This window comes from Notechis scutatus, chromosome 1 (assembly GCF_049901735.1).
Source record: "Notechis scutatus isolate UNSWTSFEM ecotype Mainland chromosome 1, rNotScu1.2, whole genome shotgun sequence".
Classification (NCBI taxonomy): Eukaryota; Metazoa; Chordata; class Lepidosauria; order Squamata; family Elapidae; genus Notechis; species Notechis scutatus.
In genome coordinates this window covers 331,074,007-331,091,647 of record NC_142009.1, presented here as the reverse complement: position 1 = coordinate 331,091,647, position 17,641 = coordinate 331,074,007, and the positions used below count along the sequence as shown (strand labels likewise).

The window sequence follows — 17,641 nt, the reverse complement described above, 5'->3', positions numbered from 1 at the left end:
TGCCCTCTTGCTAAAGTCTTAACATTTCCTCCATAATATTGAGACACTAAAATGTCAGCTTTTGCAAACTGAAATTGGCTAAATGTTTTTTTACCTCATTCCTCTTTCCTACAATAGCCTAAGCTTGTGATGGCGAACCTATGCCACGCATGTGCCGGAAGTGGCACGCAGAGCTATCTCTCTGGGCATGAGAGCCATCACCCATTGCTCTTCTGGGTTCCGGTGCGCTGGCCAACTGGTCTTCACGCGCATGGGAGCTCCGGAAATCAGAAAAGCAGCCGCCTGGTGCGCATGTACATGCTGGGAAGATGATCTTCTGGTTTCCGGCACACGCATGCACACCAGCCACCTGGACTTCCAGTTTCTGGTGTGCATACACACGCAAAGATCAGCTGGCCAGTGTGCATGTGCATGCCGGATCTGGAAGTGCAGCCTCCCGGTGCACACATGTGTACTGGGCGGCTGCTCTTTTGTTTTTTTGGCACACATCTGTGCGCGCAGGCTCCCCTTTCGGCACTCGGTGCTGAAAAGGTTCATCAACACTGGCCTAGGCCAAGGGTTCTCAGAGTTTCTCCACCTTGGCCCCTTTAAGATGGGTGGACTTCAACTCCCAGTATTCCCCAGCCAGCCATAGGAATTCTGGGAGCCGAAGTCTAGTCATCTAAAAGTTGTCGAAGTTGAGAAACCCTGCTCTGGGGATACTTTAGGGCAGAAAGGAAGGATTTCAAATACAGCTGCGTGGCTGGATTGAGAGCACAATTGCTTTTCAATGACAAGAGGCTGACACATGGATCCTGCGGCTTAAAAGGTTGCATGTTTTTCATCCCGAAGGTTTGGTTTTGGGGGGTTGTCTTCCTCTGAGCTTGATTCTCTCCCCTACCTCCTAAGAATTGAAATGCATTATTATTATTTTTTTTGCCATCCGTCCATACGTTTGCCCGGCTAACAGATCTATATCACTCCATGAGTTGTTTCTCCTCACAGCAGAAAACGTGGTTGCATCTCCATTTAAATGGGACTGACGCTAACAACCAGCTTCCCACTGTGTCAAGAAGTGGCAATTGAACACAGCGGGGTGGACTGGTTTCTCCCAGATTTTTGGCACCCTCCAAGGGATGAGCACTGCTCTGTGTGCAGTGCATGCAACCACCACAAGGGAAGAGTAGAGGGTGAGCGAGAGGGAAAACACACACACACACACACACACACAAACACACACAGAAACACAAGGACAGAAAAGCTGGGGTGGATCTCGTTCACCATTCTGAGGCTCAGCAAAATTGTCTTCATATCCTCTAGGCCAGGAGTGTCAAACTCAAGGCCTGCAAGCAGATCCGGCCAGCGATGTGGTTGGATCCGGCCCACGGGGCCGTTCTTGACTACCTAATGCAAAAGAGGAAAGATTGGACCAGTCTGGCTTTGGCCCAGTCTACCCAATGCAAAGAGGAAACATGCCAGCAGTTTGGGGAGTAGTGTCAAGCTGGCCATGCCCACCCAGTTGGCCACACACACACCCAGTCAGCCACACATACCCAGCTGTCTCTTCCGGGGTCAACAACAACCCTAACCCTCGATGAAATCGAGTTTGACACCCCTGCTCTAGGCCAAGGTTTCTCAACCTTGGCAGTTTTAAGGTGGGTGGACTTCAACTTCAAGCTGTGCTGCCTGGAGAATTCTGGGAGTGGCAAAAAAAAAAAAAACAGTAATGGCGACATAAAGTCCCCATCAGTCAATTGCAAATGGCAGCTTTACTTAGATCAATTTACATCCTGCAATGATGCCTCTAACCAGGGGTGGGCTGCTACCGGTTCTCCCTGGTTTGGGCAAAACTGGTGCCTAATTTTGGCCGTTTTACAGCCGGTTCGGTGAACCAGCAAATCCCACCCCCGGCTGGCCCTGTCCACCCTGCCCCGTCCCTCCCAGGAGTCGCCACGTGGCCTGTTTTGGATTCCAGGGCCCTCACGGAGGCTCTTGGGCGGGCCTCCTAGAGGCTCCAGAAGGCCAGAAACGGGCCTGTTTCCAGCCTCCAGAGAGCCTCCGTAGCCTGGGGAGGCTATTTTTGCCTTCCTGGAGGTTTGAAGAAAGCCTCCGGAGCTTTGGGAGGGCGAAAAACCGACTTCCCACAAGTTCCAGAAGGCCGGAAACAGCCTGTTTCTGGCCTCCAGAGGGCCTCTGGAGCCCAGGGAGGCACCCCTCACGGAGGCTCAAATAATGCCTCCAAAACCCAGGGAGAGTGAAAACTCCACCCCCACCCCCACCGTGGTGCAGGAAGCCGACTAGGCCATGCCCACGATGGCCATGCCTACCCAGTAACCGGGCAGAGAACCATTTGCTAAAATTTTTGAAGCTCCCCCCTGCCTCTAAGACGGGGTCCCCAATCCACTGCATGCCAGCAACCGGGCCATGATGCAGGCAGCAGATAACAGATAATCAGAGTAGGAAGGGACCTTGTAGGTCATCTAGTCCAACCCCCCGCCCAAGCGGGAGACCCTACACCATTTCTGACAAATGGCAGTCCAATCTCTTCTTGAAAGTCTCAAGTGATGAAGCTCCCACAACTTCCAAGGGCAACTTCTGTTCCTTTGGTTGATTGCTTTCACGGTCAGAAAGTTTCTCCTTATTTCCAGGTTGAATCTTTCCTTGTTCAGTTTCCATCCATTATTCATTGTCTGGCCTTCGGGTGCCTTGGGAAATAGCTTGATTCCCCTTCCTCTTTGTGGCAGCCCCTCAAATATTGGAACTCTGCTATTCTGTCTCCCCTGGTCCTTCTCTTCACTAGACTAGCCAAGCCCAGTTCCTGTAACCGTTCTTCATATGTTGTAGTCTCCAGTCCCCTAATCATCCTGGTTGCTCTTCTCTGCACTTTTTCTAGAGTCTCAACATCTTTTTTATAGTGTGGTGACCAAAACTGGATGCAGTACTCTAGGTATGGTCTTACTAAGGCTTTATAAAGTGGGATTAGTACCTCAGCAGCATTGCAAAACCACGCCCCATCCGTTCCATGGAAAAATATTTCTCCATGGAACCAGTCCCTAGTGCCCAAAAGGTTGAGGGCCACTGCTCTAACACCATCAAACATCAACATCTGTCTATGCCAGGTCCTTGGGAAGAATTTGACAGGTGGACAAAAAAGCTAAATCCAGTCTGAACATCTGGCTGGCTGTGCAACGAACCATGATAAATGTATTCAATTTGTCGCAGTTCATTGGTGGCCGAACCAGCAGTTCATAACTGGCAATATAAAGTGTCCTTTAGTTCAGGAAAGAACTAGATAATTTATCTAGATAATTTATGTAACTAGATAATTTATCAAAGAAGCTCAGCTTCTTTGAGAGGCCCACAAATGCTGAGGAAAGTGGAAGGAAAGAGAAGAAGAGGATAGCCAGCAATAAAACGGCTGGTCTTTGGACAGCAAAGGTGACCAATAAGCAAGCCACCAGACATATCACTGGAAGGAGAAAAAAAAATCACAAAACTGTGCCTTGCTTATTTTGGCCTTGTTATGTGGGGGAATTCACCGGAGAAAGCAGTTATGTGGAAAAGAGTTAGCAGTAAAAGGAAACCAGGCCTTCAAAGAACTCAGTGGCTGGAGAGCATCAAAGGTGACACCAGCCAGAGCATAGAAAAACCCAAAGAAGTAATGCGAGATTGGAAGATGTGGAGAGACGCAGCCCCATAGAATCGCCAAGAGTTGGGCATGACTGAATGGATAACGTCATCATCATCAAGGTGGATGGACTCAGTTAAAGGGGTGATGGGGTGACTGAAGACCTGAAGGACCTAGTTAGGCACAAATCTCCATGGAGAACTTCTAGCCATGTTGCCACTAAAGAGTTGACCGCAATTCTGAAGGCAGAACCAGAAGCAATGGATGGAAACTAATCAAGGAGTGAACCAACCTAGAACTAAGGAGACATTTCCTGATAGTTAGAACAATTAATTAGTGGAACAGCTTGCCTCCAGAAGTTGTGAATGCTCCAACACTGAAAAGTTTTCTAAGAAAATACTAGACGACCATTTGTCTGAAATGGTACAGGGTCTCCTATTTGAGCATGAGGTTGGACTGGAAGATGTCCAAGGTCCCTTCCAGCTCTTATTCTGCTCTATACCCGTGATTCGCTATGAAACTATGTGGTCGGGCTTAGTTTTGGGGGAGGAAAATAAGGGGGGTGGGGTGGAATTGTGCCTCTGCCTACCAGCATCGATCAGTATTCATCTGGCTAGCGTCCTGTCAGTGTGTGTGAGAGTTGATGGCTGTTTGGAAACTGAAACAGTATTTGCTGTGTGAGCAGGAAGGAGACAGCAAGGAGCCTGGGCGTGGCTTAGCTGAATTGTTCTGTACTAAAGCTGCTTGGTGCTCCAAAACTGAAACTAAAACTGAAACTCCTCTCCTCTGCTTGTGTTTTGCATTTGGAACAGATTTTCTTTCTTTCCAGGTGGGGAAGGGGAGTAGAACTCCTTAGCATCAGAGCGTGTTAATAATAATATAGGAAATACTAATGCTCTGGTGATTCTTTTAAAAAATCCTGAGTACTCTGAGAAGCACAGAGCTGAAGACACAAGCCTGAAGATGATGAATGAAACTTCATCGAAACGTTGCCTAGATACTTCCAATTTTACGCAGGAGAAAACCCAAATAACCAAAGATCCACATACAAATACCCGCGAGAACCTCAGAAAACAAACATATATATATATGGATCTTTGGTTATTCGGGTTTTCTCCCGCGTAAGATTGAAAGTATCTAGGCAACGTTTCGATGAAGTCTCATTCATCATCTTCAGGCTTCTGTCTTCAGCTCTGTGCTTCTCAGAGTGATGTGAGCTTGCAGCTGCTTCTTCCTTTTAACTGCTAGTGGGGGTGTGACTTGATTGGGTGGGGGCTTGGCTGTGTTCTGATTGGGTGGGGGTGTGTTCTCATTGGTTGGGGGTTTGGCTGTGTTCTGATTGGTTGGGGGGTTGGCCATGTTCTGATTGGCTGGAGGTGTGTTCTGTTCAGGTGGGGGCTTGGTTGTGCTCAGGTTGGTCTTAGTTACTGGGGGATTTGAGCTGGTGAGCTGTGATCTTGCTGTTTGGCTTCGAGTTCGTGGTCGTGCTGCATCTTCATGGTGGGGGTCAGTTCGCTTCATGTATGGCTCAGAGGGGTTTGAAGTGGGTAGTGATGCAGCTGCAGTGCGGCTTCTGGTCTGTGGTTGTGTCTCATCTTCTGTGTGGGTGTGAGTCTGCTTTTTACGTGGAAGTGTGGTGGTGGCATCTTGTGTGGCCCTCGTGGGTGTGGGTCTGGTGTCATTCATCATGTTAGGTACTCGTCTGTTCATGAGGGCGGGTTTCCAATCAAGTCACACCCCCAATCAAGTCACACCCCCACTAGCAGTTAAAAGGAAGAAGCAGCTGCAAGCTCACATCACTCTGAGAAGCACAGAGCTGAAGACAGAAGCCTGAAGATGATGAATGAGACTTCATCGAAACGTTGCCTAGATACTTTCAATCTTACGCGGGAGAAAACCCGAATAACCAAAGATCCACATACAAATACCCGCGAGAACCTCAGAAAATATATATATATATATATATATATATATATATATATATATATATATATATATATATATATATATATAAGAGAGAGAGAGAGAGAGAGAGAGAGAGAGAGAGAGAGATTTGGCAACTTGATGATATGTATTTAATCAATGGAAAGACTCAGTTCCCCTGAGAAAAATATAGGAGCCCTGGTGATGCAGTGTTTAGAATGCAGTATTGCAGGTTAAGTCTGCCTACTGCCAGGAGTTCAACCCTAAACTGCTCAGGGTTGACTCAGCCTTCCATCCTTCTGAGATTGGTAAAATGAGGACCCAGGTTGTTGCGGACAATATGCTGACTCTGTAAACCACTTAGAGAGGGCCATGAAGCAATAGATGAGTCTAAGTGCTATTGCTATTGCGAGAACGCTGGGAAGGAAAGAGAAGGACAACCAGAAGCAAGGTTGATGAACTCAGTTACAGGTGTGATGGGTGTAACTTTGAAAGACCTGAAGGGACCTATTTAAGGACAAAACTTCATGGAGAAGTTCTTCCCACACAGTTTCTAAGAGCCAACCCGACGTGATGGCACCACATCATCAATCAATTAATCAGCCAACTCCAACGTGATGACACATCATCAATCAATTAATCGGTCAACCCCAACATGATGGCACATAATCAATCAATCAGCCAGTCAATCAATATAAAGAACCAGCTCCCCTGAGAAGCCCGCAATGTTGGGAGAGGTGGAAGGAAAGAGAAGAAGACAATCAATAAGCAATGTATGTAGACTCGGTTACAGGGCTGATGGAATCACCATTCAAAGACTTGGTGGGACAGGGTAGGCACAGAGAAAACTTAACCGTGTGGCTGCTAAGAGTTGACCTTGATGCTATGTTGAAAAAATAGATCTTCCATTCCTTCCAAAGAAGTCTAATATATGTTTATAGGTGCCTTAGAATGGGCCTGATGTGGGCAGAACCACAGAAGAGCTGTGTGGTTTCTTCTAGAATTCATACCAAATGAGTCAGGGGACAGTGCCCCAGAATTAAAGAGGGGTTTGGGCTGAGAGAGAGAGAGGGAATGGCTCAAAGTCACCCAGCTGGCTTTCCTGCCTAAGGCAGGACTAGGACTCACCGTCTCCTGGTGATTGGGCCAAAGTCACTCAGCTCTTTCATGCCTAAGGTGGGACCGGAACTCACCATCTCCTGCCGATTGGCCCAAAATCGTCTCTTTCATGGCTAAGGCGGGACTAGAACACACCGTTTCCTCCTGGTGATCGGCACAAAATCGTCTAACTCTCTTTCATGCTTAAGGCAGGACTACAATTCACCATTTCCTGGTGATTGGCCCAAAGTTACTCAGCTCTCTTTCATGCATAAAGTGGGACTAGAACTCACCGTCTCCTGGTGATTGGCCCCAAAATCGTCTAACTCTCTTTCGTGCCTAAGGCAGGACTACAATTCATCATTTCCTGGTGATTGGCCCAAAGTTACTCAGCTCTCTTTCATGCATAAAGTGGGACTAGAACTCACCGTCTCCTGGTGATTGGCCTCAAAATCGTCTAACTCTCTTTCATGCCTAAGACAGAATTAAAACTCACCATCTCCCAGTTTGTCACCTGGTGCAGTAACCACTAGATCAAACTGCTTCCTCCCTCCCGCAGATAAAGTAAAGAAAATTGTCAAACACCCAAATGCAGCTGGTGAAGTCAAGTCGAGATAGGTTAAGATTTCAGTTGGAACGGAGGGGAAAATTTATTAAATTGGGAAGAGAGAATTCCTGTTTAGCCAAGAATTGCGCGCGCGCACACACACACACACACCCATGCACGCACGCACACACTCTATTTCAGGTTGGGCTTCCAAGAATAGCTAAGTGTGGTATGCTTTGTCAAATGTCCACATAGTTGGAGATAGGGTTGTCAGATGGCTACTCAAAGTGGTTTCGCCCCATTTTCCACCCTCTTGATTGATTGATTGATTGTTTATTTTGATGCTTAAGCCTTCTGACTTCCGACCGACATTAATGCATTTTATTGATGACTTCTTTGTTTGTATTTTTGTATTTTATGGATTACCTGTTTACAGAAGGCAGAAAACATATTGCCATATGTTGGTGGTTTTGCAACCTTGATGTGGTGGTACAAAATCTGGAGGAGTCGAGATCTATCTATCTATCTATCTATCTATCTATCTATCTATCTATCTATCTATCTATCTATCTATCTATCTATCGCTGTCCATCTCATCTGGAGGTGAAGAAAACCGGAGTGGAGACTCCATTCTCCTATGCAGGGCAACAAAAGAAGACCCAGCCGATCAGCTGGGACTCAGGAGGCAGAGGATAGATGGGAGAAGGGCCAGTCAGAGGTGGGATTTGCCGGTTCTCCAAACTACACAAAATGGCCGCTACTGGTTCTCCAGAATCGGTCAGAACCCACTGAATACCACCTCTGCTCCACTGTGAGAATTTCATCAGAATTCTCTGTGCCGTTGAAAGTAATTTCTAAAACAAATCTTATCCAAGTAACTAAAGACTTTTTTTATTATTATTTTAAAAAAAGGGGGAGGGACTTTCCTACATGGCACCAAAAGGATTTGGAAGCGGGAGATAATTGCTGGGGCCAATGCCAGAAAGGCATCTGAAGGGGACGGAAGTCCAGCCTTTCCTAACAGCCCTGAGTAATGGTGTCTTAAGCAAAGCAGCACACGCTGTCCGCAGCCCAAAACCAGCATGCCTCCTTCGCAGTTTGGCTAATCCTCTAATCTGTTGGATAATCTGTCCAAAAAATATACCTAACCCCCCCCCCCAACCCCTATAAAATTGGAGTGTGCCTCTGAATATAATACGGGAGGGGGAGAGTGGGGGGAGGGCTAATCAGGCATGGTAGTTGGAGAAAGATTTCTCCCCTCTCCCGTTCCATTAATCACCTACCGTTGCCATTTTATTAATTTTAAGAGGTGCTTGGTTTAATCTTGTAAAGTTAATGGGAAGGAGGAAGATTAGGGAACCCACGTGGGCTCCAGAGAAGCTTGGATCGGCCTCTGGGGCTTTTCCCCAATGAGTCAGACAATCCTAGCTTGGCAGAATCCAATGTTGGTAGAATTGCGAGGAGAAAGATTTTCTACTTGATTTTCCTAACCGGATAGTGTGATTGCTTAATAGGACCAATAACACTTGGAAGTTTCTAGTCCTCAAGATTCTGCCTGAGCAGGGGGATGGACTAGGTGACCTCCAAGGTCCCTTCAAACTCTTCCCTTCCCTTCCCTTCCCTTCTCCTCTCCTCTCCTCCACCCTACTCTACTCTACTCTACTCTACTCTACTCTACTCTACTCTACTCTACTCTACTACCCTATTCTTACATTTTGAATACACCCAGGGTGTCTCATTTCAAATATCCTGGTCTTCTTTTAAAGAGGGAACCATTCATCAATCTTCTTAATCTAATCTTCTTAATTTTAATCATTTTGTATCATCTTTTTTGATTTTTGTTTTCAACCGTTTTATCATTTTATAAGCTGCTCAGGGTCACTGTAATAGTGAGGTGGGCGGCATACTAATGTAATAAGTAAATAAAATATATGGTTTTTACTTTCTGGACGTAACACAGATATTTCTGTGCATGTCTGGCATCTAAGAATCCTCAGCTTTGTGGCAAGATACTAAGCAATTCAGATAGTTGCAAAATTGGTCAATAATACAAGCAGTGCTTGATTTACAACCACAATTGGAATCAGATTTTCCATTGCTAAGCAAGGCAGTGGTTAAACGAGTCACGCCTGAACTTGATACCCTTTTTTGCCATGGTTGTTAAGCGAATCAGTTCAGTTGTTAAGTGAATCATATGGTTGTTAAGTAAATCCAGCTTCTCACAATGACTTTGCTTGTCGGAAGCCAGCTGGGAAAGTTAGCAAATGGCAATCATATCACCCTGGGACAAATGTATGTATGTATGTATGTATAAATACATGCTGGTTATCAAAGGGCCCAAATTCTGATTACTTGACTATGAGGATGCTGCAATGATTTTAAGTACAAGGACAAGTTTATAAGTGTTGTTTTTTTTACTTGGAGTAGCTGTAAATGAGTTATTTATAAAGTAATAAAGGCAGGATAAAAATCTAACACATAAATAAATAAATCGTGTCTAGTTTCTCATGCCTCTGCTGGGAAGAATGAATATTAGATGTTTAGGTTTGGGCATATAATTAGGAATTATTATTTTAGTTATTAGTTATAATAACTAAAATTATTATTTTAGTTCTGTTGTGACTCCCAGGTGAACCTACCAAAGTCAAAATGGGCAGCTAAATAAATTATTAAATAAGTAGGTAAATCTGTTGCATTTAGTGGGAGCTTCTTCTCGTGTGTAAATAGCCCCCACCCCTGGAATTATTTTACAGGTAGTCCTCGACTTACGAACACAATTGAGCCCAACGTTCCTGTTGCTAAGGGAGTTTTAACTTTGTTAAGGGAGTTTTGTTCCATTTTACGACCTTTCTTGCCACAAGTGGATCACTTGCAGCTGTTAAGTTAGTAACCCGGTTGTTAAGTGAATCCAGCTTCCCCATTGACTTTACTTGTCAGAAGGTCGCAAAAGGTGGATCGCGTGGCCCCTGGACACTGATACGAGTTACTTGCCAAGCATCTGAATTTTGGTCATGTGACCATGGCGATGCTGCAACGGTCATAAAATGGCCATAAGTCAGGGTTTTTTCCAGTGCATTGTAACTTCAGACGGTCACGAAACGAACTGCTGTAAATTGAGGCCTACTTTTATTTTGTAATGTCGCACACTTTGGTTGGACTCTGGTTTTCGAGACCCCCCTTTTCAATCGTTTCTTTTCCTCCTGGCTGTTCCTGTTGCAGATTCCACCAAGGGGATTACACCGTAGAGGTCAGCATCAACGATTACCTGGACATATACTGCCCGCATTATGAGATCCCGTTTCCCATGGACCAGATGGAGAGATACATTTTGTACATGGTCAACTACGAGGGACACAGTTCCTGCGACCATCGGCAGAACGGCTTCAAACGCTGGGAATGTAACCGGCCGGATTCCCCCAATGGGCCCCTCAAGTTCTCCGAGAAGTTCCAGCTTTTTACCCCTTTCTCCTTAGGATTCGAATTCAGACCAGGACACGAGTATTACTACATTTGTAAGTATCAGAAACTTGCCCTACACTTCCCGTAGGAACCCAACAGGCTGGAGTGGCCTGAGTTGAGATGAGGGTTGGAAGGGGGGGAAAAGGATTTTAGCCTAGGGGTCTACAACCGTAAACACTCAAAGAGCTATTTGGACCCGTTTCCCACAGAAAAGAAAACACCGGGAGCCACAAAACCTGGGTGGGCGTGGCGAACTCAACATCACTCCCACCTAGTCACATGACCCCCACCCCCCAGCCATGCCTACCCAGGTTTCGTGGCTCCCGGTGTTTTCTGTGGGAAATGGGTCCCTCTCCCTCCCTCCCTCTCATTTCTATTTTTCTCTCTTTTTCTTCTCCCTCTCTTTTCTTTCTTTCTTTCTTTCTTTCTTTCTTTCTTTCTTTCTTTCTTTCTTTCTTTCTTTCTTTCTTTCTTTCTTTCTTTCTCTTTCTTTCCTTTCCTTTCCCTCTTTCTTTCTCATTGAATATGATAGCAAATCAAAATAAACTTATTAATTATGGGAAATTCCTTCTCCGTAATCTTTTCATAATGAACTCTCTTAGGTTGATAGAAGCTGACATGATTGTACCTGGGCAGACTTCAACTCCCAGAATTCTGCGAGTTGAAGTCCACCTGGCTTAAAGTTGCCATGGTTGGAGACCCCCTGCCCAAACTGGATCCAGGTAGTCCTCAAATTACGACCATCCATCTAGTGACCATTCAAAGTTACAACGGCACTGAAAAAATGTGATTTATGACAGATTCTCACACTTACAACTGTTGCAGTATCCTCACAGTGACGCTATCAAAATTTGGGGGCTTGGCAACCGGCATGTATTTATGACCGTTGCAGTGAAAGGAAAGCAGCTTGCTTATATTATTAGTTATGGAATAGAATAGAATAGAATAGAATAGGGAATAGAAGAGAAGAGAAGAGAAGAGAAGAGAAGAGAAGAGAAGAGAAGAGAAGAGAAAATAATAGAAGAAAAAAGAGAATAGAAGAGAAGAGAAGAGGAGAAGAGAAGAGAAGAGAAGAGAAAATAGAATAGAATAATAGAATAGAAAATAGAATAGAATAGGGAATAGAATAGAATAGAATAATAGAATAGAAAATAATAGAATAGAATAGAATAGAAAATAATAGAATAGAAAATAGAATAGAATAGAATAGAAGAATAGAATAGAATAGGAATAGAATACAATAGAAAATAATAGAATAGGGTAGAATAGAATAGAATAGAATAGAATAGAATAGAATAATAGAATAGAAAATAATAGAATAGTAGAATAGAATAGAATAGAATAGAATAGAATAGAATAGAATAGAACAGAAAATAATAGAATAGAATAGAATAGGAATAGAATAGAATAGAATAGAATAGAATAGAATAGAATAGAATAGAATAGAATAATAGAATAGAAAATAATAGAATAGTAGAATAGAATAGAATAGAATAGAATAGAATAGAAGAGAAGAGAAGAGAAGAGAAGAGAAGAGAAGAGAAGAGAAGAGAAGAGAAGAGAAAATAATAGAAGAAAAAAGAGAATAGAAGAGAAGAGAAGAGGAGAAGAGAAGAGAAGAGAAGAGAAAATAGAATAGAATAATAGAATAGAAAATAGAATAGAATAGGGAATAGAATAGAATAGAATAATAGAATAGAAAATAATAGAATAGAATAGAATAGAAAATAATAGAATAGAAAATAGAATAGAATAGAATAGAATAATGGAATAGAATAGAATAGGAATAGAATACAATAGAAAATAATAGAATAGGGTAGAATAGAATAGAATAGAATAGAATAGAATAGAATAGAATAGAATAGAAAATAATAGAATAGTAGAATAGAATAGAATAGAATAGAATAGAATAGAATAGAATAGAACAGAAAATAATAGAATAGAATAGAATAGGGAATAGAATAGAATAGAATAGAATAGAATAGAATAGAATAGAATAGAATAGAATAGAATAATAGAATAGAAAATAATAGAATAGTAGAATAGAATAGAATAGAATAGAATAGAATAGAAAATAATAGAATAGAACAGAAAATAATAGAATAGAATAGAATAGAATAGAATAGAATAGAATAGAATAGAATAGAATAGAATAGAATAGAATAGAATAACACCACTTCAGACAAATGTCTGTCCAATCTCTTCTTTAAAACTTCCAGTGATGGAGCATCTACAACTTCTGGAGACAAGTTGTTCCACTGATTAATTGTTCTAACTGTCAGGAAATTCCTCCTTAGAACTAAGGAGCTGCTTCTCTCCTTGATTAGTTTCCATCCGTTGCTTCTTTTCCTGCCTTCAGCTTTGGAGAATAGATTCTGCTTTGGAGAATAGCTTGACTCCCTCTTCTTTGTGGCAGCCCCTGAGATACTGGAACACTGCTATCATGCCTCCCCTAGTCTATAAAGCTAAGAAGGAAGGAATCTGAAACAGATCAGCCCCACTGTACCCCAAGATTGTGCTGCTGGAATTTGTCACATGAACACAGAACATACCGGTAGAATAACAGAGTTGGAAGGGAACTTGGAGGTCTTCTAGTCCAACACCCTGCTCAAGCAGGAGGCCCTATACCATTCCAGACAAACGGCTGTCCAGTCTCTTCTTAAAAACCTCCAGTGTTGGAGCAGCCACAACTTCTGGAGGCAAGCCTGGTTGCCACTGGTTGATTGAGGTGGCGCAGTGGTGAGAATGCAGTACTGCAGGCTGCTTCTGCTGACTGCCAGCTGCCAGCACTTTGGCAGTTTGAATCTCACCGGCTCAAGGTTGATTCAGCCTTCCATCTTTCCGAGGTGGGTAAAATGGGGAACCAGATTGTTGGGGGCAAAATGCTGGCTCTGTAAACTGCTTAGAGAGGGCTGTAAATCACTGTGAAGCAGTATATAAGTCTGAGTGCTATTGCTATTTTCACCATTAGGAAATTTCTGCTTAGTTCTAGGTTGCTTCTCTCCTTGATTAGTTTCCATCCATTGTTTCTTGTCCTGCTTTTTGGTCCTTTGAAAACTAGGTTGACCCCTTCGTCTCTATGGCAGCCCCTTAGATATTGGAACACTGCTATATTATAGTCCTTCTTTTCATTAAACTCGACATACCCAATTCCTGCAACTGTTCTTCATATGTTTTAGTTTCCAGGCCCTTAATTGTCTTCGTTGCTCTTCCCTGCACTCTTTCTAAAGCAAGGATCTTCAAACTTGGCAAGTGTAAGACTTGTGGACTTCAACTCCCAGAATTCCTGAGCTAGCATGACTGGAGGAGGAATACTGAGAGTTGGAAGTCCACAAGTTTTAAAGCTGTCAAGTTTGAAGACCTCTGCTCTAAAGTCTCAATATCTTTTTAAAATATTTTGTGGTGATCAAAACTGTGTGGTCTTACCAAGGCAATATAAAGCGGTACTAATACATCACGTAATCATGATTCTCTCCGTCTATTAATGTAGCTTAGGACTGTGTTGCCTTTTGGGGGAGCCATGTTGACAACAAAATTTTTGGCAATGCAATGTTGCCTTTGTGTGTGTGTGTGTGTGTGTGTGTGTGTGTGTGTGTAGGTTTTAAGGATAGAAATGGGTTCACTCGCTTCTGAAAAAGCCTCTCACATCCCTGAGACCCAAAATAAGCACCCCCCTCCATATCTGCCTTTGCAAAGATATCACAACATCCGTGCATTGTCTCCCATCACCCTTCAGAGGACTGAGTGGAAGATGCAATCAAGAGATTGTGTTGACAAACCCCCAAGTTTCACCCACCCCAATTTAGTTTGGAAGGATATTAGTGTTTCCACAGCACTAACTGGAGATAATCATCTAGTCTTGACTCCCAAAGAACCTTTTGTAGGTGAATGTGTGTGATTAGGAAGGAGCGGGCAGGGCTATGTTTACTATCCATGCCCTCAGCGCAGTCCCAACTAATTAAAGGCCACATCTAACAGAGAACACACATTTATCCACACTTAACCACTCAATCACTGGGAGCTTTCCTCAAAAGAGTATGTTTTTATTTATTTACTAGACCACCCGTGACCTCTCGGGTCATCCTTTCAGAGGTATTTCCTTACCAGATTCCTTAATGTTTTCAACAAAGGCAGAGCTTCCGATATACTTGAAAACTTCTTAAAAATTCAGGGAGGTTTTCAGACATGTTGCTGCCTCAAAAGTAGTCCATGTTGAACTGCTGGAGAGCTCAGTCAAACCTCAGCAGATGGTCACAGGAAATGTTCTATGACAGGTTGGTTTATGTCATAAAATGTTTTAGGGTCACTTTTGTGTCATCAAATGTCTTATAAAATTTGCCAAATTTCACTTCCATGGGAGCCATAGGCCCTGTGTTTTGGAGGCATTTTGTAAGTTTTATCTGTTTGTTTGTTGGTTTGTTTATTTCCCCATCTTTATTTTTATAAATAACTCAAGAAGGCAAACATCCTTCCTCCTCCTATTTTCCCCATATCAACAACCCCGTGAGGTGACTTGGGTTGAGAGCGAACAGGCCCAAAGTCACTCAGCTGGTTTTTGTGACTAAGGTGGGATTTGATCCCACAAATGTCTCATTTTCTAGCATGGTGTCTTAACCATTCCACTAACCAATCTTGGTTGAAAAAGTTTTGCTCTAGGCTGCACAAGTCAGCGAGAAAATAAGAAGTTTAATAGTATATAGATTTTATCAAATTTATATAGCTGCCCATTCTTACAAGAAATTACTGGGGGGGGGGGTGTTCAGCAATTAAAAAGCAATAATTATAGAAATACAATCATTGTAAAAATCAATCACTATTAAAAAATCAAAATAAATTAAAAAGTAAGACACACAAACCGCAGACGTGGAGAAAATGAACTAGTGGAGCCATCTTAAGAGGTTATTGATTCAAGTTCCTTGTGCTACCCACAAGATTTTAGTTCTTTTTAAAAGAAGAAAGGAAGGAAAAGGAAGGAAGGAAGGAAGGAAGGAAAGGGAAGGAAAGGAAAGGAAAGGAAGGAAGAAGGAAGGAAGGAAGGAAGGAGAGAGAGAGAGAGAGAAGAGAAAGAAAGAAAGAAAGAAAGAAAGAAAGAAAGAAAGAAAGAAAGAAAGAAAGAAAGAAAGAAAGAAAGAAAGAAAGAAAGAAAGAAAGAAAGAAAGAAAGAAAGAAAGAAAGAAAAATAATTGCTGCTTTCTACTACCCATCTTAATGCCTAGAACTCACCGCTGCAGGATATTCTTAGGTTTGGTAGTCTTCCCCGTTGCTTTTGTTTCCTAGTTTCATGTTTGCCTCGCTCACCCTCAAAGGATCTTGGTCTGATATACCCAGGATCCCTCCCCCTGCCATTCTCCACAATATTATCATTTTGGCCAGGAAAAACAAAGCTGTTGACTAAATTCACATCACCCCATTGACCTCCTGGTGTGTCTCTGTAGGTCTGTATTGTGGCCATGCCTCATTGGAACAGAGAGGGCATGCGTATCTCACCCTTTGGCACAATTTTAATCTTCTGCCGAGATCTATTTTCATAATTAAAAGAAGAAGAAGAATAAAAATCTCTGAGAACGCCATGCCCAACTCCGACTTCCGATTACACTGTCAATCCTAACTAAGCAATCACAGCGACTGGTTTAATTAGCAAGAATGACTCTATTTAAACTCCATTGGGGCCTTGGGAATGGGGGATGCTTCGCTACCCAGCTGGGGCCACATTCCGAGAAAATAATAAAAATAAACCAGTGTTCAGCACAGAACGAAAGAGAGCAGGGAGAGAGGAGAAGAAATGGCTCAAAGAAGCATTGGAGGTTCTGGGTGAGAAACATTAAAGGCCGCCTCGTTCCCGACCATGTTTGACTTGCTAAATTATCTGTGCTTCAGCCTTTCCATAAGATCGCTGGTCTTTTTTAGATAGATTTTTATTATTTTTTTATAAATACCTCAACCTGGTGAAGATACCTAATACTCCTTCTTCCTGTTTTCTCCACAAAAACCCTGTGAGAAGGGTTGGGCTGAGTGAGAGAATAACTGGCCCCAAGTCACTAGACGGGTTTCATTTTAAGGTGGGACTAGAACTCACTGGTTATTGGCCCAAAGTCACCCAGCCATCTTTCATGGCTAAGGCAGGACTAGAACTCACAGTCTCCTGGTGATTGGCCCAAAGTCACCCAGCCGGCTTTCATGGCTAAGGTGGGACTAGAACTCACAGTCTCCTGGTGATTGGCCCAAAGTCACCCAGCCATCTTTCATGGCTAAGGTGGGACTAGAGCTCACAGTCTCCTGGTGATTGGCCCAAAGTCACCCAGCCGGCTTTCATGCTTAAGGCAGGACTAGAACTCACAGTCTCCTGGTGATTGGCCCAAAGTCACCCAGCCATCTTCCATGGCTAAGGTGGGACTAGAGCTCACAGTCTCCTGGTGATTGGCCCAAAGTCACCCAGCCATCTTCCATGGCTAAGGTGGGACTAGAACTCACAGTCTCCTGGTGATTGGCCCAAAGTCACCCAGCCATCTTTCATGGCTAAGGTGGGACTAGAGCTCACAGTCTCCTGGTGATTGGCCCAAAGTCACCCAGCCATCTTTCATGGCTAAGGTGGGACTAGAACTCACAGTCTCCTGGTGATTGGCCCAAAGTCACTCAGCCATTTTCCATGGTTAAGGTGGGACTAGAACTCACAGTCTCCTGGTGATTGGCCCAAAGTCACCCAGCCATCTTCCATGGTTAAGGTGGGACTAGAACTCACAGTCTCCTGGTGATTGGCCCAAAGTCACCCAGCCATCTTCCATGGTTAAGGTGGGACTAGAACTCACAGTCTCCTGGTGATTGGCCCACCCAGCTGACTTTATGAATAAGGTGGGACTAGAACTCACAGTCTCCTGGTGATTGGCCCAAAGGCACCCAGCCATCTTTCATGGCTAAGTCACCCAGCGATTTTCCATGGTTAAGGTGGGACTAGAACTCACAGTCTCCTGGTGATTGGCCCAAAGTCACCCAGCCATCTTCCATGGTTA

At 43.5% G+C, this 17,641-nt stretch overlaps 1 protein-coding gene and 1 long non-coding RNA gene across 2 annotated transcripts in view; both read left to right on the top strand.

Moving 5' to 3' along the window:
• The window catches only part of LOC148133542 (uncharacterized), a 726,392-nt gene that overhangs the window by 545,526 nt on the left and 163,225 nt on the right, over positions 1–17,641 (top strand). The gene's annotated exons all lie outside the window — the stretch shown is intronic.
• Positions 1–17,641, top strand: part of EFNA2 (ephrin A2) — a 285,035-nt gene that overhangs the window by 235,509 nt on the left and 31,885 nt on the right. The window contains exon 3 of the mRNA XM_087952732.1: positions 10,395–10,687. Coding sequence (XP_087808858.1) covers positions 10,395–10,687 — 293 coding nt within the window. The remainder of the gene's footprint in view (positions 1–10,394; positions 10,688–17,641) is intronic.